The sequence below is a fragment of the Styela clava genome, chromosome 8 (assembly GCF_964204865.1).
Source record: "Styela clava chromosome 8, kaStyClav1.hap1.2, whole genome shotgun sequence".
Taxonomy (NCBI): domain Eukaryota; kingdom Metazoa; phylum Chordata; class Ascidiacea; order Stolidobranchia; family Styelidae; genus Styela; species Styela clava.
Window position 1 is genome coordinate 22757167 of NC_135257.1, and position 27411 is coordinate 22784577.

The 27411-nt window shown below is 35.9% G+C and overlaps 1 protein-coding gene across 1 annotated transcript; it reads right to left on the minus strand.

Moving 5' to 3' along the window:
* Positions 1-26402, minus strand: LOC120345968 (putative E3 ubiquitin-protein ligase RNF144A-B). The gene is made up of 12 exons (XM_039415590.2): positions 26210-26402; positions 24312-24406; positions 23524-23628; positions 23217-23277; positions 9501-9661; positions 7736-7771; positions 7382-7473; positions 6795-6939; positions 5418-5507; positions 4801-4911; positions 4016-4149; positions 1-3406 (listed from the first exon to the last, which is right to left on the minus strand). The coding sequence occupies exons 1-12, from the start codon at positions 26283-26285 to the stop codon at positions 2917-2919; spliced, it is 1596 nt and encodes a 531-aa protein (XP_039271524.2). The 5' UTR covers positions 26286-26402; the 3' UTR covers positions 1-2916.
* Between the last annotated feature and the right edge of the window lie 1009 nt (positions 26403-27411).

The following is a 27411-nucleotide window of genomic DNA, read 5'->3' on the forward strand; positions in this document are numbered from 1 at the left end:
TCACAATTACAGACATATTTATAATACAGGAATAATGTACACAGTGCTTACTAATAGGAAGATAGTTTGTACAAAAGATACAGTTTTGGTAAAATACAATGAAAGAGCAATAACTAAACAGAAAATAACTTAAATACATGGCAAAGATGGTAGGTCATATGCCTGGGTGCAAATGATCTTTTTTCAATATACTTATCAGGTACTCCTGAAGTATGCGCACCAAGATGTCGCACAACCTGAACCCTAACCTGGTACACAACCTGAGTTCAGGTTGTGCGCCATCTTGGTGTGCATACTTCAGGAGGTCCGCTTATCATTAGGTGCAGGGGCGCGTCTTAGGCCAGTAAGATCTCGAACATCTATCCCGTCTCTGTTATACTGTTTAATCAATTATTTTGCAGATACTGTTACATTTTTGAGGCAAATAGACATACATATATACATACATCCACTCAGAAATAAATAAGACTCATCTCTGAGCAAAGTTACACGCACTCACTTAGAAGTGAACGAGACTCGTCTCAGAGAAAAGTTAAACACACTCACTCATAAGTAAAGGAGACTCATCTGAGAAAAGTTACAGGCACTCACTAAGAAGTAAAGGAGATTCATCTGAGAAAAGTTACAGGCACTCACTCAAAAGTAAAGAAGACTCATCTCTGAGCAAAGTTACGGGCACTCACTCAGAAGTAAAGAGGACTCATCTGAGAAAAAAGTTACACGCACTCACTCATAAGTAAACGAGATTCATCTATGAGCAAAGTTACAGGCACTCACTCAGAAGTAAAAGAGACTCATCTGAGAAAAGTTACAGGCACTCTCTCAAAAGTAAAGAAGACTCATCTATGAGCAAAGTTACAGGCACTCACTCAGAAGTAAAGGAGACTCATCTGAGCAAAGTTATGGGCACTCACTCAGAAGTAAAGAGGACTCATCTGAGAAAAGTTACACGCAGTCACTCATAAGAAAACGAGACTCATCTCTGAAAAAAGTTAAACACACTCACTCATAAGTAAACGAGACTCATCCATGAGCAAAGTTACAGACGGCCACAAAAATGACAAGATATTGAAACTATATAAAATTATGGCAGTTAGCTATGACGGAGGATTTTAAAGCAGTTTAAGTCTATATGATCCGAAAAAAAGCTAAGTGTGTTGCAGGCCAGTAAAAGTTGCCACAAGACTTTAAAGTTGGAATTTACAGTCCGATTTTGATCCAGAGGGATTTTGACCAAATTGAGCTAAGTTTTGAGGAAAAACGCAGGTTTGGAGTCAGTATTGCACAATTTTTGTCACTTTTGAAATAAGTTTGCTTGAAGCAACCTCTTGATTAAAAACTGAAAAGTACTTTAGAATGCCGTCTTTTATTACAAAATGCAGGTTTTCTTACGAATTTACTAAAAGCAAGGTCACAACAAGGGCTGGGTATTTTCAAATACCTTTTCAGAATCGAATCAAATATTTTTTCGAGCAAGAAACATGTTTCATCAATACCTCACTAGGGAAAAAAAAGTATAGGTATATGTCAGAATTGCAATTAAAAAAAATTGACTTAAATAAAACACATCATCTTGACAGACAAAAAACAAGATGGCGGCGATTCGAAAATCAAATCGAAATTGATTTAAACAATTTACTATTCAATTTAAAATGCCCAGCACTAGTCATAACCATTACAACTAAAAGTATGAAAAGGAGAGTTGCAGGCACCCACTAATGCACAAGAAGTCATATATTTGCTCAAAAGCAACATCACAATCGCTCAACTAAAACTGAAAAAGTTGTAAATGGCCACAGTTGGTTGTTTCGGAATAAATTTCAATCTACACTGTCATCGTCATGGAAACAGGCTGATGCATCAAATACCTGCAGTTTCCCAAACTCATGACACATTCACTATGATAAAGGCACGACTAATACAGTTTACAAGAAAAAGTGATGCGATATGTTCACATTTTTATCAATGACCCTTGACCCCTTTTGTCCACATGAAGTGTGTTCCAATACGATATAGCCAATATATGATTTCGATATATGATCATTTTATATGAAGTTCTAAACAGTCTGATAAGAAGTAATTTTTTAGGACAGGGGTTCCCGAACTGGGGTACATGTACACCCAGTAGTAAATTTTGACTTTTTAAGGGGTAAGTACATTAAGATTAATTATGGGGATATTTTTTCTATAACCGCCAATCTGCCTTATGTTGATAAATTGAACCGTTTGGGAACTCATTACGAAGTCATAGGTTCACCCCGGTAGAAGCTTCATCTACAACTACAGTAACTACTACACCAACTTTCGCAGTTCACATGAATTATTTTGTCCAATCACAACATGCGAGACAAAACAGCAGATGAACAGAGAGTTTGGGAAATCCTGTTTTAGGGAATGGATTGGTATTTTCAAGAGTACTTGAAATTAGGCCTCAACACACAGTTTGGGAAACAAAGGATCATGAGTTAAAGAGGTCTGTGAAACTGTACTGTGTGTCTGTGGTGGATATTGATGCCAGTGTTGGGGCGACTGGAGTTGTTGACTCGACCGAGACACTATTTATCAGAGACATCAGCTAATTCCCAGTGAGACTAACTCAGTGATTGACTTGACTCGATTCGCAGATGAACCGTGACTCGTCTTGACTCAGGGATTTGAGACTTTCACCCACACACTGATCAGTAAAACAAAAGCAGAGGCTATGTACCCACGCTGGGGTTATCTCGATGAAGAAGTAAGCTGATAAAAGATTAATGATATAATTAACCTCGGCCTTTCAGCTGGGTCAAGTATAAGAATGACTAGTTAATAATAGTTAATGCTCGGCTCTTTGAAACGGCGAACCACAAACTTTTGTCGGGTTGCGTCCACGGAGTGTCAACTTAATCCTATTCTGAAAACATTTGAACTTCATTGTCAGATGCTATTATCATTATTTTGAGAGGAAGTGGATGTGGCCATCTTATGATAGACATCTGTGTCAACCAATGATGCGTTGCCATCACATGAATTTGTTTGCAATGATTTTCCTTTTGGCTCCTTTGTGTAACGAAGTGTTTCAGTTTTATTAGGCACATTAGCATCATCTAGTGTTTCGGATTCATCGGGCACATTGGCGCCATCCAGTGCTTCATTTTCGTGAGATACACTACCGCCATCTAGTGTTTCAGATTTATCAGACACATTGGCGCCATCCAGTGCTTCAGTTTTGCGAGATACACTAGCGACATCTAGTCTTTCAGATGTATTAGATACACTAGCGCCACCATGTGACTCAATGACAGATGAATTTCGTGATGCGTCTCCTTGTGCGCTAATGTCATCTAAATTTCCTGAGTTAGCCGGAATTTTTCGATCTTCAAACCTTAAGGAACTTTGAGCTTGCGAGGATAATTGTTCTGCATTTCTAAATGAAATAATTTATAATAAGTTTATATTGATGGAAGAATCCTATTTTCAAAATACTGAGTGTCGAAATTTTTAATTTTTTTTAATTGTGATAATGAAATTCAGAATTCCCTAAAACTCAAAAAGCATCAAGTTCAACAACCAATCTCAACCAATAATTGAGAAGCTCTGCATACGTTCACACTAGAGATGTATCGGCAACAAATATGTTATCAGTACATCTCTGGTTCACACCATCATAGTTCTATATAACTTCAGTGATCGTTCGTGACTTTGCTAAGAAATGAGCCTCCTGTACTTCTTCGTATGTGTACACAATCGTACTTTAAAACATATTCTCTTAAATAAACTTTAACTCACGATGGTGATAAGTATTTTACATCCAAGCCAATCTTCATCTGAATTTATTTATTTTTAATGAGTCGGCAAAAACTTTTGCACATGCAAGTCTTCTTCAATATACAGTTAAGTAGGGTTTAGTGAACCTAACGTTTTTGAGTGCACTTCACAATTTTTTGTGCACCAAAAGTGGGCACGAATGAAAAAAGTTTGAGAACCAGTGAATCCATTTGAAATATTTCATAAAAAAAAAAAAAACATTTCCCACCTCTCTATTGACCTTTCATCTTTGACCTCAGACACGACCTGTAAACTACTCCTATTGTGTTGTGGATTCCTCATTCCCATTTCAAGTTCAGCAAACAAAGCATTATTGTTTTCTTGCTGAGCTCGACGCCAGGCCTGAAAGTAGAAATGAAGAATTTGGTTCTTTGAAAAGGATTCGCTCAGATTGGGACCAGCTCCTCTAGGCGACAGCCTCTCTAGAGACCATAAAGTATAAACCAAGGCCTTCACTAATTAAATAACGAAGCAATTTGACGTTTTTGAATTCCAATTTATTGGCCTGAGTGAGGTGGTAGGCATTGACTTTGATACTACGCTTTTTACCTTGCTTTGCAAATTTACGGAGGGGTGCTTACATTGTTTAGTGTGCCAAGGAGAACCTCTCTGGCTCCACCACGAACAAGAGCCTCATTTGCAATGATTTATTCAAAAACGTTCACTGTGACTTGTTTTATTCTTTGACTGTAGTGAAGTTATTTTGCACACAATGCATCAATTGTAAGTAGTAAGTTCGGTGCTTCCACCACTAGGCCATCGTCCTCTAGTTTCCTAACGCTAAAATTTTTAATTTCACGTATTAGATATTTGAACCTTGGGTGTCGCTGCTCGATAACCAGCTTAGGTTTTCACGACTTCCTTTTCTGGGAAAAACTGCGTAATTTTCATTTTTTTCGTATTTCCTGTGTTTTTTTATTTTATGTACTGGTTGAAAAAAAAAATAAACTTGACTGAACTTTACTATGAAATAAAAAAGAAAACAGCACTAACCCTTTCGCAGCAATCCTTCCACTTGCAACATAGAAATATTGGTGCGGCCAGAAGCAGGATGGGGGAAGCTACGATCAGTAGGAGAGTGAAGGCAGCAAATAGTCCGATAACCTTCGAATGAGTTAAAATTTGTGCTTTTAGTAATGAGACACCTCAGTGGATGCACCTAACTACACTCAGGTATGAGTTTTATTCACTTCTGAGTGAATTACGCGGGGTTTTGTTAAAGTAAAATTCAATAAAAATAATCGTGGCTTAATACTGGCGTGTAATGCACGTCCATAACTCTATATATAGTTTCAGAAGTTATTGATATTTTATTGTTTGCCCGTAACTTGCCAAGATACGAGTATACTTACTTCTGATTGAATTAAATAATGCACCACCATTATTTTTTTATAGTTTCAGAAGTAAAATATACTCATATACCGAATACTGGCAAAACAAAACTATCTTTAAAAAGCGCAGCATGTTTAATAATAGTAGCAAAACCTAATAGATATTTGATTATATTCAAACAATATACATATAATAATATGGATTTGAATGTTAACTTAACCCTAACCCTAGTGTGCAATGAAACACTGTTTGTAAACCATTTCATTGGAGATACTCACCCCGAGTCGATGCCTCATTACTTGAGATCTGCTGTGCCCGAGGAAATTTTTACAAGGTCCTTTGTCATAATGTCGCAGCATAAAATCATTCTGAAAAGCAAGAAAGATAAGATCATTTTTTTTATTAAACTCTCATTCACGAATTTCCCTCTGAACAAGACTCTTAGAACAGGGGTTCCCAAACTTAATTGACCGCGGGCCAAAATTTGAAGCGGAGGGATGTTCGCGGGCCGGAAGAGTGTAGCGCCCGAAAGTGCGTGGCATGTCTAAGCTCTTATGGTTCATAACTAAATTACTGCCCCCATGTAATCATAATACCGGTACGAATACCTGAGATAACGCTTTAATTGAATTGTTACGATAAAAACACGTGCTTAAAGTGTGATAATGGCGTAACACTTGGCGCTATCTAGAATGCAAAATGGTGAAACAAAATCTGTTGCATTAACTTGCACACTATTTCACTCAAGCTCGGCGGGCCATTTTAAATCATTATGCGGGCCGGATTTGGCCCGCCGGCCGCGGTTTGGGAACCCCGGCTCTAGAAGCAGCCATTGATATGTGGGGAGTAACTTTTTATTGAAAAGGCTGGAATCTTCCAAATTTATTACCCCCTGTATGATTTGGTGTTAACTCAGTATAAACGTATAATTAGTGAATGCTCATAAACATAGCCAAATAACTCCCGAGACAGTAGACACATCAACAGGAATAAGCTCCCAAGTACAAAGAGCACATGACTACTTCACCTTCACAGCTGGTTGGTCATGATAAGTCACCTAGGACTGATGACATCACAGGTCATGCTCAGCCATCTGGGAAAACAATAGTTGCCAGAAATGCAATAAAGATACAGTTAACAATTAGGAGGCGTGGGATTTAAATCTGAGATGTGCAATAACACAGTCAAGTCGAACGCTTTAACCACTCGGCCATCATACTGTCCAAATGGAATTGGGAAAAGAATCCCATCCAAAGTATCTCCGCCAGAGTGTAATAGATTGAATCGACACACACTAAGTTTTTAAAATTTTAGTAGTCAGTATCTCATGGCATTTCAGTGGTCTCCAATAACTTGCTCAGAAATTAGTCAACTTTACTTCTGAGTGAGTGCCCGTAACTTTTCTCAGTCATAAGTCTCCTTTACTTTTGGGTGAGTGCCCGTAACTTAGCTCAGACGTGCGCTTCCTTCTCTTCGAGAGAGTGTAACACCATAATTTTATATAGTTTCGGTAACTTTTTACACTTTGGTAGTCATTTGCATTCCAGCAATCACTAACTTTTCTCAGAGATCGATCAAATTCATTTCTGAATGAATGTGCATGTATGACCATACTTTGACCAAATTCACATAAAACAACCTTCCACTTCACTTACATCCAGTAATTTGAGGCAGTACCAGCAGAACACATGAGTGCAATTCTTGCAGATCATCTGAGCACAGCCCCGATCCTTTTCAATCAACGTGTTACAAACAGGACAACGCTTGATGATGGCGTCCGCACGTCTGGACTTGGAAAACCTGGAAAACAAAGAAACGAACAGTTAGATCAGTGAACAACTAGAGCAGGGGTGGGCAACTTGCGAACGAGTGGGCCAAACGTGGCCTACAAGAAAAAGTTGTGCGGCCCGCGAAGAAGTACCATTTTTGAATGGTGTGCGTGAAATGAGTTTTTAATTTAGTTTAATCTAGTATGTGTGAGTAATTTCAATTTCTTTGCTCTGCTATCCCTATACCTAAGCTTGTGTGAATCGAACAACGCATGTCTAAAGATCAATAACAAAATTTTTGTGCCTACAACTACTGTAAAGCCTTTGTTATTAAATAATAAAGGTGCAGCCCATGGCCATCACCTAGTTATTTTTATCTGACCCTCTTGTAATAAAAGGTTGCACACCCTCTAGTTACTATAGTATGACAAAATGACATGTTATGAAACGTCGTATTATATCTTCACACTCACCCTGTCTTTATGTGCAGTTTTGTCAAATTCTTCCCGGGACCAGACAGACCTAGGTCATTGCACTTGTGTATGGCAGTATCTGATGTAGGCCACTGAAAAAGTTGAAAGTTCAAAATGGTAAAAAGTCAGAAATTTGAATATTTAGTAAATTGAGGTTTTTTTTTTACAGAAGCCTTTGAAAATTCATGGCTACGAACCTGGGTACAGAATATGAAAACGGCTTTAACCTAAAAGGATGGAATTTGAGAATAAAAAACATAAATAAATTATTTTTGATGTTCAAACGTCTCCAACGTTTTATTGAAACACTTGGGTGGATATTGTTCAATATATAAATCCACTAGAAACACTTACCTCTGCTTTGCATATGTGACAGAACTCAAGTTGACACTGAAATGAGAAAGAAAAATAATTTAAAGCAATATATCCTGCCAGGAAGATCATGTATCAGGCAGGCGGTGAAAGGATGGCATGTTCTAAGCGTTGAGAATGCGTTTGCCACAACAACTCTGATTACCCTGTGTATGTTCGCAGGTTTGAAGGATTGTCAGGTGGTTCACATAAGCTTTACCTTCCTTGCACATGTTGAGAGCCATTGCGCTAGGAGGCTCTCGACTATTTGTCTAAGGGTGACATTGGCAAACTACAACCCGTGGGCCAAATCCAGCCTGTTGGGTGATTCAATCTGATCCGCCTGATGCTGCCATAAATTTCTGCTTTTCCTGCCCATGAAATGTACAACAATGGGCGTTCCAGAAGTGTGTGTACCAATATGGAGGTAACTAATTTTGTTCGCCCATTTCACATCAAGTTGTGTGAAGGGACTGAAACCTATGGGCAGGGGGATATACACTTGGCTAACATAGACAGTTACCAAACTCGTAAATAAACCAAAAATAAGAAAAAATCGGAATAAAATTATGGCCTAACCCTAAACTGGTACACATACTACGGGAGTAACCACCAATGTTAGGGCTTTCAGATCAAAATCGACTTTATTCTCAGAACAACAATCTAACGAATGTTTTGCGCATTTCCCCAATGCTAGTGGCAATGAAGGAGGCGTGCTATGAAATAACACTGAATTATCTCTATAAAGACTTTAGCCGGTAAACTCGGAAGAATTGTTTCAAATTGTTTCGTCTTCTTTTTCATTCAAGTCATTGCCACAGCACCACAAGAGCTACAACTAGAATTGACCCTGGCCCGAAAACCTTACCCACCTATGGTCTATATCAGGGCTACTCAACTATTTTTACCGAAGATCCGCATACAAAACTTCAAAAATATTTGAGTCCCGTCTTTCCAGAAATTATATTTTGGCATCCTTAAACTTGTACTTCCTCGGCCGACTAATGATTTTTAGCTAATCAAGATTGTTTATTATGGCGTAATAGTATTTTAAAGTGATTTTATAAAAGGAAACTTCAAAAGTGGGGCTAATGATCCAAAATAAAGAATTAGGCGCGGTCCGAATCGAACACACGAAAAGTCCGGATTCGGACCGCGGTCCGCCAGTTGAGTAGCCCTGGTCTAGAGCTGACATGGGCAAACTACAGCCTGCGGGTCAAACAGGGACGTAACCAGGGGGTGATTTTGCGGGTCGAAACCCCCACCTTTTGAATGTAAAAAAAATAAAATCAATTTTCTGTATCATAGACAGCAATTTTTCGTAGCTTGAAATGCTTTTTAGACCCCAAGACTAATAAAAACACGAGTATTCCAGCGTTCGATCGGACCTGCTAGCTGTTTTGATCTAACTTGGCAAAAAAAAATTTCAGAACAAGACTCCCCCCCCGCCCCCTTTGGAAATTATTGGCTACGCCCTTAGGGTCAAATCTCCCCTACCTGATGCTGCCACATCCAAACTAAAACCAAATTTTGATGTTTCAGCTGAAAAATAGCTCAAGGAATTTGTTGAGATTGTGATTAAATTATTTTTAGCGCAAGGCTTTTTGTTTTCCACTTTTGCTTTTGTAACACTAAATATTGTTCATAAAATGTAAATTTAACGTTACACTTACATGGCCCGCCAGTCTAGGTGGGCACAATTTTCGGCCCTTGGTCCAGAGACTTGGTCTAGAGACTTTTTCATATCTGTAACAATAAAGTGACATACCGTAATACACGAAACTTTAACAGGCATTTGAGTATCCTGTGCTCTTGATCCATGTTTTCGTTTTTTACTCCGTTGCTGTTTCTGTCTGTCTGGGTTGACGTGGCAAACGGAGGAACATTGAGGATTCGGGCAAAATGTGCGATGGGGATCAACTGCAACTTCTGAAAAAGGTTTTAGGTTTAAAAAATTGCTCGCAAAAGTTTGTGCCAACTTGTTTCGAAATCGTTATATAGCTGTAATGAAGGATAAAGGCATCGGGCAAAACGGCGGAAGTTTTAACACAGAAAAAAATCTAGAAAGAAAAAATAAACTTATTCATGCAAGATCCTTCTTAAACTCAAATTGTCAGATTAAGACTGCTTATAAAACGACCAGAATGTTTCTAATTCGGCACACGCCCCAGTAAACCACACCCCCTGCATCATCATGACTTGTAAATTTATAAGATACAAATAACCTACTATTTGTGGTGAATCATACTGTGTAGTAAACACAGAGTAACTGGCAGTGACAAGCCACAGGAAACTAATTTTCAAGCTTTATGACAAAATAAAATCCATTATTACACAACATTGACTCATGACAACCACATAACATGTTTCAAAATATAGATTCTCCTCAAAAGTAGAAAAATTATATTTTATGAAAAAAATAAAATGGGCAAGTTCAGACTTGCCTGCTATTATTAAGAGAATTAATTTTACAGAGATGAAATTTTCAAAAATAGATAAACAAGACTGACATTTTATTTTAAATAAAACCTGGTTTATGATACACATTATGGTAATCAGGCTGTCAATCATTCCAACCCTTACACAACTTACAATAGTTTTTTTTTTCAACTTCTTTGTTTGAGAAGTTTTTATAGAATTAGCTCAAATAAAGGTCATGTGCACTCTCAGAAGTGAAAAGGACTCATCTTCGAGAAAAAAAGTTCTATTGTTTCAAATTTTTGTGAGGTGCATATGGTCTGATATGTATATTATTATTATATTATAATCCCTTATATTCTTCATTTTTTTTAATTCATGGAATACCTTTTGGATGACATTTTGTACATAAGCTATTGGTTAGCTCTGAAAAGGGTAGCAAGCATTACATTGTAAGAGAGCGTTGCATTTTCTGCATCAATATGTACACTGGATGTCAGTATCTAGCTATCAAAATACAAGAAAAAAAGCAATTCGTTGAGGCGTAAAGTTTGTTTTGACTGCATTGGCCGTTATCATAGTAAAAATACTGATTTTCTCCCGGTCCAAGAACAACAACAAAGAACCTTGCTCTGTACTGAGAAATACCACGATGCCTGTAAGGAAGATATGACCAAAGGTCATTTGAGTTGAGTTTCCGAAAACTTTGCTTTTCAGCATATAAGCTGTGACCTCCAGTGGGGTTAACAAGTCCCTATTGTTATAAATCATGAAAGTTGAAAATCAGTTTTGATTTTCATATTTCATCCGAAGAGAGAGGAAAGCCAATAAGACGGCTTCTTCATTTGTTGCACAACTGCCTTTCATCCATTTATCAATCCATGCTGGGTATGGGATTATTTAGTCAGGTATACTGTGACAGGCCTACAATCGCTAGCACAAAACATACATGGATCACACTACATGGAATAAATTAGTCGGCCGGTGCAATATGGAGGTAACTAATTTTGTTCGCCTACTTTACCTCAAGTTGTGTGAATGGACTGAAGCCTATGGACAGGGGGTATATTCACTTGGCTAACACAGACAATCCCCAACTCGTAATAGAACTAAAATAAGAAAAATCGGAATAAAAAGATTGCCTAACCCTAACCTGGTACACACACCAAAGAGGTGCCAATCAGTCTTAATGTGCAGCAAGGCACTTAAAAGTATCAAACAGATTATCGAGCAAATTACAAAAAAAAAATTGCACAATTTCAGACAAAATGAACTATAGCTATATTATAACCATAAAAACCACAGAGCTGACATTAAAAACAACATTTAGGGCAAGTCTAAACCTGCCTTAATGATTGTCAGCAATTTAGACACCTGTTGTAGTAATTTAGAGTTTTTGTTTACTACGACTCAGAAGATTTGAGAGAATTAAGAGAAAATAGGAGAGAATTGAATCGACCTTTGGAACAGGTTGAACAATGGAAAAGTACAGGAGTTCAAACAAAAATTGGGAAAACAAAATGGAGAAAAATTCAAAGAAATCATAATAAAGGTTTCAAAATTGTTGCATCACACTTTCACAAATTATACAGATAGAAGAATGCAAGAATACAGATAGAAGATTTTCAAACAGTTCCATTACATTTGAACCCACGTACATTTGAAGCCATGACAATTGCACCTGCATACTATTGCACCTATGGAATTTTTTTTGTTTCACGGATAGTTAAACCCATACTAACCCTAACCCATGGGTTTTAGCACCCGCATATAGATTGAACCCGTGGATATACGCATGGGTTCAAATGTACATGGGTTCAAATGTACGGTCACCTTTTCAAACAAGTCATAAATAGATTTTCATGCTAGTTCAAAACAAGGTCCAGGCCAAAATGGAAGCTAAGGTGTGTAAAAAATGTCAGAAAGCAAAAAACTTCGGATTTCTTATAACAAAGCCCCCACTAAAAACACCTAATCCCCCCCCCCGCCCAAAATTTAAAAAAATAGTACTTATCCAATTAGGGCGAGGGGTAGGAAAGTTTCAAATCATTTCTAACCCAAACCCTAAGAGGATAATTACTAATTTGTTATTTTAAAACGTGGCAGGGAAGTCTTTCTCAAATCTCACATTTTCGCATTAGTGACGGGGGCTAATATATGTACGAAGGATCTAAAACTTTTGCCCCAATAATTTAATATCAACACAGCTGCGAGTGTTAAATTTGACTAAATTTGATTTGAGGCAAATTAACTGGAAACACAATATAATCTGTGAGACATATTATCTATTAAGCCGCATTATCGCTCTCCTGTGATAGATTTGAAAATTTCTATTGCAATTAAATCAGAGAAATCAAATTCATTGCTCTTAATTACTGGTGGTGATTATGGGAAGTAATGTAATTACCCAAATACAGAGTGCGTAACCTTTGACCTGTAACAAACCAAAATGAAGGCAGCCTGCAAAAATGAATTCAACCAACAAATATCTGTGATTCGAAGGTCAAAAAACTATGTCAGTGATTAGGTAACGTAAAAGGTAAGTTCAAAGGTAAAGGTCAGCACAAGGTCACAGCCTCAGTTTGAACATAAGAAATAAATTCCAACCCAAGGTCATAGCTCTTCACTCTAATAAATAGTCAATCTAGAGAGAAAATTGTCGGCCCTATACCTGACACTTGACATATGATTAACATAAGATTAATATGCTAGCAATTTAGGACTAGCACACGCCCAAGAATTAGCTCCTTACATCTTTACTCTATCCGAGAGCTAATCTAGAATTAAGCTATACACAAGCGATTTGCACTAAAGGTCAGTTAAAGGTCATGCTCAGTCACCCAGAAGATTGCTCTTTTCCCCTCGAAATGTCAAGGTTAGGAGAAACCTAGGTAATTAGGTAATTGGAAATTTATCAAAATTTTGAAGATCAAGAGTGAGGGAGGAGAATGGAAAGCTTTTGTGGCCCAAGTTCAAAGGTTAAGGTTGTGATCTCAGTTTGAACAACGACAATAGCAAAAGTAAAGGTCAGTTCAAGGTCATTCACCCTATAAAATACAGCTCCAAGGTTAAATGAGTTCTCGGTCGAATTTACTGTGATTACAAAAACTCATTTCGTGGAGACGCAGAAAGATAAACCTCCTCAAACTCTTACCAAATGCTCATTAAAGCATTTATGGTCTGTGGTGCAAAGTAATATGTCTGCGGGAAGATTTAGGTCAATATATGTAGTGTTATGAAAATTATTTTATTTAGGAAAAAGTTATCGGTTTCATTTTATGAGATCAACCCAGTTAGGCCTGACGCCCAGGTCGGGCCTGAAATGTCAATCATTACGTTCGGGTCGGGCTTCTCTATCGCTGACTTTTATTTTAAATAAATATATGTTTATAAAAAATATATACTAAAACTATGTGTGGAATTCAAAAAACTAAATAATATATGAAATTTTGGGTTTGCTTCGGGCCTGCAAATACCGTTAATTAGTCGGGATCAGGTCAGGTTTAATACCCACGGCCACGGGTCGGAATTTTTGGGCCCGATCTTACCTTCAAACCCAGTACACAATGCAACAGCAGTCTTAATATAATTTTTGGAAATTTCGCTGAGTTTCACATTGCAAACAGGCCCAACTGTGTTCTATAACCGTTCATCAGATAAAATAAAAAAAGATCATTCGGCATTGAGAAATAAAATAATTGAAATTTGTTGTACCATCTTTGAAATATCGAAAAAAAACTGTCAAATAAGTGAGATGAAAAATATGATAAAATATTATATTTATTTTGGATTAAATCTGACATTTTGGGTCATTTTTTAAATAAACATATAGATTAATTTATAATATTATTTAAATGACATTTAATTTATATTTCTATGATTTTATTTGATAAAATTGAAAAAACAAATTAACAAATATAATTCTTTTTCGAACTCTGTTCTGAGGAAAACCGTGACAGGATAATGTGTTGTTTGTGTGATTGTGGTCCAGACGGATTATGACGTGATAAGTAGATTATAATAAAGTGATTGTGATCTAACAACAGTGATTGTGATCTAATAATTAACATGTCAACCGCAGGAGACAGATTCAAAATAACTGCCATTTTGTTTTGTGAGTTCCAGAATAAAAAAGTGGTCTTTTGTAACGTTTTGGTAAATTCTTGTCGATGTTAAAATCTTTGTTCTATACATCGAATGACAGATTGATTTTTAAATTTTCAGTTTTTCAAGATGGAAGAAGTCGCTAGAAAGTGAATATCTTTTTTCCAAAGTTTTCGAGTTTTTCGGGACACGATATTTTCCTCGAAATTTTGCTTTTTTATTTTAATTCATGGGCACACTTTTTATGAAATACGAAACACTTTGCCCGATCTTTTCAGCAAACTTATTTCTCATTATTACCATGTCATTACCATTGTCGGTGTGTGATCTTCGTGTCCATGTATCTGTTTTTTTTTTAGTTCGTGAGAGCGCTGTTTTAATATTAGGCGGCGGTGTCCATCTATCTGAGCATTGTTCTCGTTTTTCTAAAATACTGGGCGCAATGGCAACACATGCAGTTTTCTCACTTTTAAATTATTTTTGGGGAAATAAATGTTAAATAAAATTGATTGTATTTTTATATTCAAAAAATTTTGGTCATAAAAGTACTACATGTTTAGTATTTGAGCATATCTTTGGGTCGAGAGATATTATAAAATCAATTGTTTTTTCAATTTGGGTGGCTTGAAAAAAAAGATGAGAGCCACTGGCCTAATGGTAGAGTTAACTGTGTTGGCAATGCAGGTTATGCATTTTGGGTTCGAATCCCACATCCACCACCAGGGTGCAATACAGTGAGTGGGCAATGCCGGACCTAGACGATTCTGAAACTTTTGAAAATAGTTGCCTCCTCCATATCAGTGGCTGCTTAACAAAGACTTATTCGGTAAAAAGAGCATGAAAACGTAGGCTACCACGTTTCACTTTTAAATTTTCTTCGAAAAAACGACAGGTGCAAGAGAAAAGCAGAAGACTCATTATAGTCTGAGTCATCTCATTAGTGGTTTTAAACCAGGTTTCCCTTTCCTCTTTTGCCTGAAGGTAATAACATGAAAATTATGGAAAGTTACAGAAAATATCCCGTTTTAAGGTTGTACTAGAATGGCTGAGTGCAGTGGATCCCAATCTTTTTCGATACATTTCTCAAATCTTTTTATTCCTTCCTCACTAAATATAAACACATTTTTGTTATTTATTCAATCTTTATTATATCCTCACACTCGGGCTTTTGCACAGTTTGAATAGTTTATAATATGCCCATATCCCCCGCCACCCCCCCCCCCCCCCCCCAAAAAAAAACATCCAAATCCTCCCTGGATGTGAAACGATGGAATGAAATTAACATTTTTTTAATTTTGCTTTTTCGACACTTTCTGTTTCTCTTTTTTTTATTTTCCGTACATTCTTTGATATTTTATGAAAGTAAAACAGTGTAATACAGACTTCAATGAGTCCTGTGTGATCTCGCTTAATAACTGGAAGATCTGCCAATAACCAATGTAAAAAAGAGATTTTTCTTCTATTTTTTTCTGGCAATATCTGTTTCTCTTTTTTCAGTTCAAAGATCAAGTTAAGGCTCAAAACTTATATAATAAATAAAACAAAAATGGATCATCTTATTATTTAGAGTTTAACTTAGCATAAATTAACAACTGTTTTTCTTTTTTTACCGTTTTTAAGAGTAACAGACAGTCAAATACAACTTCAGTTACACTTGACCAATCATGCATTACGCTTGACCAATCATGCATGGCACCATTTCAAAATTTAAAAATTAGATGACTAACTCCAAACAAAGACAGTTTTCTGTTTATTAATATTATCTCTGTATTGGAGACTAGAAACACTAGTCTTATTTTTGTAGTATTTGTTTTGGAGCAAAATGGTCGATGACTAATCCTTTGTTTACTACAAGACTTCAGCAATTCTTGTTTTGTCAAAAATGAGAGAGAACTCCATTAATGAATGAATATTTAAGAAGCATAACCATGGTCTAGTACGGGCATGGACAACCCACGGCCCGCGGGCCATATGTGGACTGTTGGGTGCTTCAATCTGGCCCGCCTGATGCTGCCATAAGCAAACTAAAACCAAATTTTGATTTAGCTAAAGAAATAGATCAATGAATTTGTTTAGATTGCGATTAAATTAATTTTGGCACAAAGCTTATTGCTTTCCAGTTTCCACTTCTGCTTTTGTAACACTATATTGTTCATAAATGTAACTTCTATGTCACACTTACTTGGCCCGCCAGTCTATGTGGTCCCGGGTCCAAAAACCTTGCTCACCCCTTGTCTAGTACCTGGTTCTCAGGGACTTAAATATGTTTGCATTACAGGATATATATGTCTAGTAATAGTTAAAACTCAATACCAGCAACCAATGTTCCCTCTAATTTTTTGTAGTATGTGTGCGCAGTAAATCTATGCGTGTGCGCAACCTCTAAAAGCGCACATTTTAGAGGGAACACTGCCAGCAACCTTACCCGAGAAGTAATAAATTTGGTACTCCCGTAGTGTATGTTAGGGTTAGGCCATAATTTTATTCGGATACTGTCTGTGTTAGGCAAGTGAATATAGAGCTTGATGTAAAGCAGGCGAACAAAATTAGTTACCTCCACATGGGTAACCATACTTCTGGAACGCCATAAATTGGGTACCAGAAATATCACAGGCCTCCGAAAAATATAATATATAAACAAATTAACTAGTATGGCTGCCAAAATGTTAGTAAAATTTCAGGAAGATTTTATCATATTTGCACCAGATATGAAAAATGAAAAACAGCAAATTCTGGGGGTGATATAACAAAACATACAAGATTCAAAGAAAATGTTTAAAACCATGACTCCATGAGCCTTCTTTTCTATTTAAATAATGAAAATCATTATTTGAAATACATTAGTTAAGGTTTTTCAGAAAAAAAAAATTTACCAAAATTTATTTTTTCTCTCCAACCTCAAAAGTTGTTTAATCCCACTCCATAATCTTCTAAAAGCAATTTAAATTTATTTTTGAATTTTCATAAATTAGATATTGAATAACAGATTTTATCTTTGTCTGTGCAAGAGATATCTCCTTCGTTCACAAATTTTAATTTTTTTTTCTAAACTTTAAATATAATAAAAAAAATAAAGAAAAAGACAGGCCTAGTTAAACATGTCCCAAGTCTAAAGTCATATTATTTTCTATGGCTTATAGATAACCGAGCATAAATTTGAATTGAAGTACAGAAAAAGGCTTTTCCTCAAATGATCTTTTATTATAATTCGTTTACAAAATTGCCTTTTTCTAAATAAAATAAATAAAAAAACATTTCTTTGTTCAGCTTCAGATTGAAATATGATACTTTCGTTTTTGAAATGACCGAACCCATAACACGCCTCCGAGACTAAATTTAGAAACAAACTGGATCAGGATGGTACCATATCATGATGGAAACAAAGAGAGTGTCGCACAAATACAAGACATTAAGGATTTGCTCCAAACAAGAGAGAACTACATTTTTGAATGAATATTGACGAAATACAACTAACGGTCTAGTACTGACATGGGCCATATGAGGCCCGTTGGGTACTTCAATCTGGCTCGCCTGATGCTGCCACAAGCAAACTAAAACCAAGCAAAAACTAATGGGAAGAAACAACATAATTTTTTAAAGTAAAATTTTTGTATCTTGTAAATTCAAACGATTATTCTGAAAGTTTATATTTTTAAAATAGAATTATACTAAATTAAAATGGCAAATGTTTTGATATTTTAATTCTGATTTTAGATCACTGTCAACATTTATTCTATGTTCATTTATTAAATGTGAAATTTACCAGACTTACTGCAAATGAAATGACTTTTACAGTGTGCAGTAAATGAAATATGAATATAGACACTAACCTATAGACTACATACTTTATGCATCGAAAAACATTCTACTGCACAACGGAGGTCGTCACAAATTCAAATGCTCTATACAAGAAGTCTACCTTAACTGAAAAGAATGTTAAATTCTGGGCGCTCCTGAAATATGGGTACCAATATTGAGGTAACTAATTTTGTTCGCCTACTTTACATCAAGTTATGTGAAGGGACTGAAACCAATCAGCAATGGGGTATTGTATTCACTTGACCAATACAGACAGTCCTCGAACTCGTAATAAAAACTAAAAAAAGGAAAATCAAAGTAATATTATGGCCTAACCCTAACCCGGAACTCATACTTCCAGAGTATCGAATTGTGAACAAAAATTGAAAAATCGACTGCCAGCCCAAACGATTTTGAAAAACAAATTCCTGTTTTGCACGGTCCACTGAGCAAGGCTCTGAAAAAGCAATCAAAAGTTGAAACTTTTAAAAAAATTTAATTAAAATAGTGGAATTTTTAAGCAAAAAATTGCAAAAATAAGATTTTTTGAGTAAAATCATCTTTATTTTGATATTGCTGTGCAAAACAACCCCTGAATCTTAAGTAAATAATAAGCATTACCAGACAAGCAGTCTAAAAATAAACGCCAAAATTCATCAAAAAATTTGAAAAAAATCAAAAATTGAATTTTAAACGCAACCGTCCGCCCAAACTAGTTTCCAAACCAGTAATTAGTCAGAGTGAAAACAAAATCTCACATAAGCTTGCTTTGACAATAATAAACATAACATGTAATTGCGTGAACCAACTTGACGGCTCAACCACAAATTGTCTGTCTTGGTTTGCAAAACAAAGTAGGTGGCAGTAGTGAGCTATAATATGGATTTAAGGATAAATGGCCGTCCGTAACTTCAATCTCCTTTATTTCTGAGTGGGCGCTCATTGCTTTGAGAAAGGGCGGAGGAATAATAAAAATAGTGGCTCCAAAAGATGGCCAAAGCTGGGTAATCTACTATTCTAAATACATTCTGAAATATCAGTTATTACAGCTGTTTCAAAAAGGTACGCTAGCTCAAAAGCGCGAGTTGCTAAGTGTGCCGTGAAAATTAACAGAATTGTGTTAAACAAAACTAAAATATGATTGGATATTTTACATATTGCATTCATCATAAATGAATCAATAAATTCAATTTAATCCTTCCTATGTAATTTTTAAGGTATAAAGTATACATTAATAATCATAAAATTGAGTTTTATTTCAAAGCGGCCACAAATCTATTCTACACAGGGGTTACATTCAACAGAGAATATATAGATGTCAAGCTATAGTCATATTGCAAGATTTTGAAGTAATAATTTTTTGAATTAAGCTATTATAAATTATTTTTAATTACATCAAAATTTATAAAAAAAATAAACAGCTGTGAGATTACATATGTACTTGTCTAAACCATACTGAATATATTTATGACTTCACAGACAAGTCTTGTTATCTTTCTATGAGTCATAATGTATATTTACACTTAGCAGAAGACATGTTTGGACTTGTCATTCAATTAATTAAAACTGATTTAGATCACGATTATGAGTTCATAAAGAGATAAAATGAACCGATGGTGTATGGTTCAAAGAACATAGGGAACATTGAACATTAGGGGCGTACAAGAGGTATACCTAAATATGATTTGAATTTTCAAAAATGGTTATATTCTGTTATCATAAATTCTGAATTTGAAGGATAATTTTTTCTTTAAAAAAATCGCCACCATTATTGAAAATCCTTTCAGATATTTATTTTGTGCTGAACAATCTGAACATTTGCTAATGTAGAGAGAAAGTTCCTAATTGAAACAAATTTCACAAATGTACAAAATTTTAAAAGTTCTCAGAAAGTTTTGTTGAAACTGGTTATTCGGATATATATGAAAAACCGAAAGATTCCATATTATAAATTGCTGAATTTGGGTTTAATTCAAAATAGCTTATATTTGAAAAAAAATTGTCATCTTCAGCATCTAACTCCTATGGTCAGACGAAAAAATCGGCGCTCCAGAAGTGCGTATACCGATATAGAGGTACCGGTAACTAATTTTGTTCGTCTATTCTACCTCAAGTTATGTAAAAAAGCTGAAACCAATGAGCAGGTGGTATGGTATATTCATTGCCAAACACAAACAGTCACCGGACTCGCAATAGAATTAAAATATTCTCAGTTCAACCGGAAAGCTTAAGAAAAAATGGAATAAAATTATGGCCCAACCCTAAACTGTTACATATACTACGGGAGTACCAAAGAAACTTTGTTTCACTTCAGACAATGTATTAGATAACCAAAGAACATTTGTTTCAACTATGTTGCCTTACCAATTTCAAGTACATTCAAATGTTCACGGTAATTCATTCTGGACATGTCTGTTTCATATGATATATCGAATATCCAGACATCTTTAATCCCAGTGTTCTTTGAACTTTTTTCATAAAGACCAAACGACACAGGAAAATTTTTTCGTGAAGTTCAGGAACTTCAATGAGACCGATGTGCTGGCATTTTCTCGCACAAAAGATCAAATCTCTGCTCTATTTTGGTTATGGTGGGTCTCGTTAATGATTCCAACCTTTCAAATTTCGCACAGATGAGTTGAGGGAAAAGGAAAAGAGGGGGCTGGAGGTCGGGGGTCGGGACCCCCAGTTTAAAAACCCAGATTTCAAAATAATAATATAAATAGATTTCAAAAGTCCTTAGAAAATGAATATTTCTATTAAATTTTTGATTAATACTTAATTTCCAATTTGAAAAAATATCATCCTGGTTATTTCACTATCTGATGATCATGCAAACAATAAACTTTAACAAAATTTGCTAAATGTAAATACTGAAAATATATAAAATGATGGTGGCACATTACGAACACTAACTCAGAGGTGAAGAAAACTCATCTCTGAGCAAAAATATGGTGACAATCAAACTGCAAATTGTATTGCAGATTGTAGCGCAGCGTTATGAACAGGGCTTCATATATTGGCAAACCTACCAGACATAGAACATAGATAGACATATTGATCAGACAGTACTTGACGTCAATTCAGATCAATTAAAGTTCTCAGGAATCAGAATTGTAACCATGCGCAATATCATGACGTGAATTTATAACAAACGGAAATTCAATATTATATCTGACATTAATAATAAGGGAGGCATTATATACAATAAACCAATATCGCCAACCATACCTATTATTATTCAGCGATATCCAAATGAATCCAATATACTGAACAATTTGAAATTAATTACAATTTACATAATAATAGGCAATTCAACAATAATATTTTAATTGCTTTTCTGAGCAAGTCGGATTTTGGTCAGACGAAAATTAGTGGCTGAGAGTGTTAGTGTGCAGCCGGACTCTTGAATTGCATAATATGGTCATGTTTATTCCTGATACAGAATCCTTGCATTATACGCATACGCATCCACTAACGCCAAGGCATTGGGGAAGAATTGGGAGTTGGTCTTGCGGAGTTAGTCAAATGATAATGTCTGATCTTTAGAAATAATAATATTTTCCTTGGGCTTAGTGAATTCTGGTCAGAAGTATAGGGATCTAGGACAGGGCTACTCAACTGGCGGACCGCGGTCCGAATCCCGACCTTTCGGGTATTCGATTCGGACCACGCATAATTCTTCATTTTGAATCATTAGCCCCACTTTTAAAATTTTCTTTATAAAATCACTTTTACAGATTTAAAAATATATATGAAAGGAACTATAATCCCATAATAAACAATCTTAATTAGCTAATTATCATTAGTCTGTCGAGGAATTGCGTGTTTGAAGATGCCGAAATATAATTTCTGGAAAGTCCGGACCCAAATATTTTCGAAGTTTTGTATGCGGACGTTCGGTAAAAATAGTTGAGTAGCCCTGATCTCGGATACTATACCCAGAATAGTGAAAATTTTTGCATATTCCGCATGGATCTATTTCATAGACAAATATTGGTGAGATTTTAAAATGCTAAAAAGTCATTTCAGACATTAAAATTGACTACTTCCAAATGAAAAATTATAAATCCATCAAAATAATATTTATATAAACTATTATGCATCACTAAATAATATTAGAATGTTCCATATCTCTAGAAATAATCTACAGATAAAGCTAGTAATTATATCTCCGATACATCTTTGAATCGAGCATTGGCTACTGTGCCGTTTTATGCAATAGGCCTAATTGATAAGAGGAAAAAGATACAGTTTGGCCAACGTTTAAAATGCTCGCACAGATGATCTACATCAGAATAGTAGATAAAAAAGGAACTCTCTCTCTCACTCTATATATATTTATATAAGATAACTGAACTTATCTTACGTTCTAGATTTATCTAAATTGAGAGCGAAATAAACAATTTATATCTTAGATTGTGACTTGGTCTCATCTCCATAGATCAGGGCCATGGCTCGCGACCCATATATGGCTCTTTTGGTGACGGCATATGGCTCTCGGAAAAATCTAATATTCTAAGACTAAGCTTACTATTGTTACGAGATTTCAAACTCTTTTATAGCCAAATTTGGCAGGAAATTCCCAATACGTTTGAGAACGCGCGTCCAGCACATGTCTATGTTATGTAAGATAATTACCAGACAGGCATTGTGACAAACAAGGGGATTCTGGAATATATATTGTGACATCACAGAGCGATAGAGTTTTAAAAACACTGCGGAGATGCCTAAACGAAAAAGGGTGATGAGTATCGTAAATTTCAACTTGGGCTGCATGTGAGCAACCGTTCAAGGCCCGCAGCGACTACATGCAGCATCAGAAATCACATTAAATGTATATAGACATTGTATGTGTTGACTTTTGAGTGAACATTTCAGGCCTGATTAAGTGAAGAAATGTTATATGGCTCGCACGGAAATGCAATTGAAAATATGTATATTTTATGGCTCTCTTGACCAAAAAGGTTCCCGACCCCTGCCATAGATAATCAAATCATGATTAAAATGAAGATGAAAAAAAATATTTTTACTTCAAATGTTACTTGTTCAAAAGTTAAAAACTAGGGATAAAGAAATCAAGACAAAATAGGAGCCTTTTTAAAACAAACTATAGATAAGCTAGAGATAAGAAATCAGAGATAAAAGATAACGCTCAAAATACCTTGCTCATATCTCATCCTCAAATATTTCTCAAACGTTTCTTCACCAATCAATGTGTTGACCTGTAACAAGTTCAGAGTTTAACTACTAAGATTTAACATTAGTAATCATTTTTTTTTGTCGATTTTAAGAAATCAGAAAAAGTAATTCTACCTTTCACCCCAAACAAGGCTATCTATAAGCATTCAAGGATAAGGAAATGCTAGGTAAGTGGTTCCCAACTAGGAGAGAGCTATAGAGAAATCGACGCGGGCCACAACGCTAGGCACAAAAATCATTTTACTTAATCCAAACCCTACAAAACCTACTTCATGTATTTCCAACGATCCTTGTATGACACATTCTGAATCAGGACAGGATATGGACAAGGCAATCCCATCTTGGATGAGGAGATCGACGTACGTCTGCATGCACTGAAATTATAATAAATGTTATTACAATAACCATCATTAGAAAGAAGTCTGACCCAGGGAATGCAGTCAAAGAATTGAACAAATCAGAGTCAATTTCATCAAATCACTATATTCATCGCGAATGGTATCTAGAGAAGGCCTTCCAAAACCCAACGAACAAGCAAAAGAATTAAACAAATATCAGCCAATTTATTTTGAATTCATATAGTCATGAAAAATGGTATCTTGGCCCCAGGGAACTGCTTCATGGCCCCCTATAGGAATGAGAGGCCCTGTTTGAAAAATTATGATTTATAGTATGGGTATCTGGAGTAATTATGTTTTCGCCTATTCTGCAATAAATAAACGAGAATATCGGTCAGAGACCGAAGACTTATCGATCAAAAGTTAGGGGATCCCCCAAAACAGCGAGCTCACTTCATAGTGACACCTTCTGTCCCATCACAGATTAATTAATAACTCGCTAATTATACAACATAATTCATTCAATATCGATAGGCTTCTGGTCCGACATAATGATGGATGCACATGCAAAATCTGGAGCAGATTCAATCTCGCTTTCGTGAGATATCGCGTGCAGCTAACAGACAGACACACAGCCAGACAGACAGACAAATACCTATCAACATACTTACCGATTAAAATCGATAAGTAATTACTGACGAATAGAAGTCACAACTCACAGAATTACAGAAGAAGCATCCACACTGTTCCAGGGTGAATCTATTCCCTGAAGTGATTTCTTCGTAGCATAATTTGCAAGGGTTAGATGGAACATCTGAAAATTATAAAACTTTTATACAAAAGTTCTTCTTGAATCCGAAGAATGTACTTCAGTTTGCAACAGCCCTCGCTATGGAAGCAGGCTGTCTTAACATAATGCCTCCCTTATTAAAGTCAACGAAACTACCAATGAATCTACCGTATTTATTCGATTATAACGCGCAAAATTTTGAACTGAATTTTAGGCCAAAATCAATGCTGTGCGGTATACACAAGGTCTGAGAAATGCGGTATTGAAAATGTGGTTTTAAACATCTGAAACGTGCGTGCGCTCGCGCATGCACATTCCAATGCAAGACAATTTCGCGCAAGCACACGCACGTGCGACAGCTAAGCGTGCGTTTGACATTCGTGCAAGCGTTCGATTTCGTGCAAGCACACACACATGCGACAGCTCAGCATGCGTTTGACATTCCCGCTGCGTTGAGAATATTTATTTGCCATTATCGTACTGTACTGTAGATACCCATATTATATTACCCATTATCTATTATGGCAAGACAAAAACGAATTTTATACCAATTTTCATTCAAAATTTAAAGGTGCGCGTTATACACGAGTGCGCGTTATAATTGAATAAATACGGTAAGTTGAAAAATATGATTTCTCACAGTGTTCCCTCTAAGGTGTGCGCGTGTGCGCGCGCACACAGCTTTCAGAGGCTGCGCACACGCATAGATTTACTGCGCACAGACGTATTTCGATGTAATGTAAAAATGTGCTCGGTTGGCAGGTTGAGAAAGTTTGTTGTTGGCCCACCCATTACCCGGTTAGAACGCCAAAATTTCTCCATTGGTTTTTGCACAAATATTAGTCATTTCCAAAAAAGTGCGCACACACCAAAATTTCTGCGCACACATACCACAAAAAATTAGAGGGAACATTGATTTCTCATATTGACATATTACGGGTACTCAACATACAAATGTGTTAATGAAAAGTAAGCAAAACTAGAAAATACACAAGATATGGATGATTAGATGTAAATGAACAGCAGCAGTTCAAATGTCGCAGCGAGTTATGCACGAGCTACGCAATGTGACGTCGGCGATAAATGGAGCGAAATTGAATCACGTTGTTGACGTCACGTTCAGCGTAAGCATCGTAACGTCGATATTTTGACGAAATTTTTAAATCAAAATAATATATTTTACTTGAATCGCACGCGACATCTCGTGATCACTGTAATTTTCCTTGTACATTGTGTATGCCCTCTAGCGATTGACGGTCTTTTAGTGAAGTTAGCGTCGGCAGAAGTCGCTATGTTAGCCGCTCGAAAACAAGGTGTCAATTTTTGGCTAAAATGTGATTTTTTGTGTCAAAAAATAAATAAGATTAGGCGATTGAATATGATAACAGATTTAGAGATATAAGGACTCTCTATAGAAACTGCCACAAGCAAAATATGACGTAATTTAGTCAAGATATAAACGATTGAAAATTTCATCCGAAGTTACCTGTGTTTACGGTATGGGATTAGTTAGCCAGTTATTTGTTCTTGGAAGCATGAATTTTTGTTGTCATTATTTAGGCAGTGACCGGCACAGTACAACTTTCACTTCGCTAGACCCCAGTAATTATATAAAACAAAACACACAGTTCTGCAGTTTGTCGCTGAACTGGCAGAACGAGGATGTCTCAGGTTACCTATGTTTACGCTCATTATTCTTCAATCAGTTTTCAGTTCGTTTGCATCATTTATTTCAAACGCCTGTTATGCTGATTATGAAGCCAAATGTAATTTTATACCCATTGCCTATCCCTGTATTTACCGGTACCGGTACCGCGGACAGATTACCTCCAGTATTATTGTTATCTCCGGTCGATTCCTCTTCCAAAACTTCCACCTCAATAACTTCATGATTCCCTTCCATAACAATGAAACTTTCAGCCCATCTTTGTCGATAATTCAATAAAAAAAACGTAAATAATGGGAAATATTGACAGACGATAAATCAAGACAAATGCCGGAAATCCAAAACAAAACAAATGATTGAGCCCGATGCCAGATACTTTAGAGTTTCGTGAATTCAATTTTGATATATTTGGTGAACATTTAACTTTATTTATATAAAAACAGTTGATTTGAAACATATATATATTTCCAACATTTATTTCTATAATTTGGGAAAAAATATTCATTTGGTAATTCAAATAAAAAAAACTCTAAATGTTACTCAGTTTCTCGAACTGGCAACATAACTTTTCCAACCTTTGAACCTGAAATATCCGCAATTTATTTCGACAACAAGGCGTTAGTGAATTTTTAGGTTCAGGTTTCCTAAACTGGACTCTCAGTCCTCAACGCCTACTCATGAAATTTACAAGCAAACGCTTTCATTAGGCACCATTTGGTATGACTACATGGTTTGCAACCAATGACTTGTTTAATTTCTTTGACCTCGATGTATTTGTTTCCGTGCTTTTGTCTATTGACTTCGTATAATTAGATTCGGATTTAGATTATTAAACATGGCGCATGAAATAACTGATAAAAACTTTTGTTTATATATAAAAGATGAGGTCCACGGAATGTTCAGGGTCTTTGTTTTTAAATCGTACAAATTTTAGAACCGCTAGTTCAGACATTATTAGTTAAATATGCAGATAGCATATATTTGATCCGTCGCAGAATTGCTTATCGTAATAACTACTAAATCAGGAAAAGAAAACAACGAACGCTTGCCACGTTATCTCTCTCATTCCACGTTGGATGTCGCTAGAGTGTTGTCTTTTTTTTCGATTTTCATACCGAATCGCACATGAAAATGTTTATCCTGGTCGACATGACGCTTGCGTGCAAGACAGACAGACCACGGCTCTCGTCCGATAAGTTTGGAATTGGTAATAGCTGATCAGTTATCTGCTGCATAAGGCCAACCGACCCATTGCACCACTTTGCACAACTGTCTATATAAGAGATCATATTATACATATTTTATCTAATGTTTTTTGTTTCATATTTGTCAAAAGGTGTGCATGCCGCACATTTGTGTTTTG

Coding starts and splice junctions, on each gene's coding strand:
- LOC120345968 (XM_039415590.2), bottom strand. CDS start 26,285: ATGGAAGGGAATCATGAAGTTATTGAGGTGGAAGTTTTGGAAGAGGAA. Junction 23,278..23,523: donor GATCGTTGGAAATACATGAA/GTAGGTTTTGTA, acceptor AACTTGTTACAG/GTCAACACATTGATTGGTGA. Junction 4,150..4,800: donor GGAAGGATTGCTGCGAAAGG/GTTAGTGCTGTT, acceptor TTCTACTTTCAG/GCCTGGCGTCGAGCTCAGCA.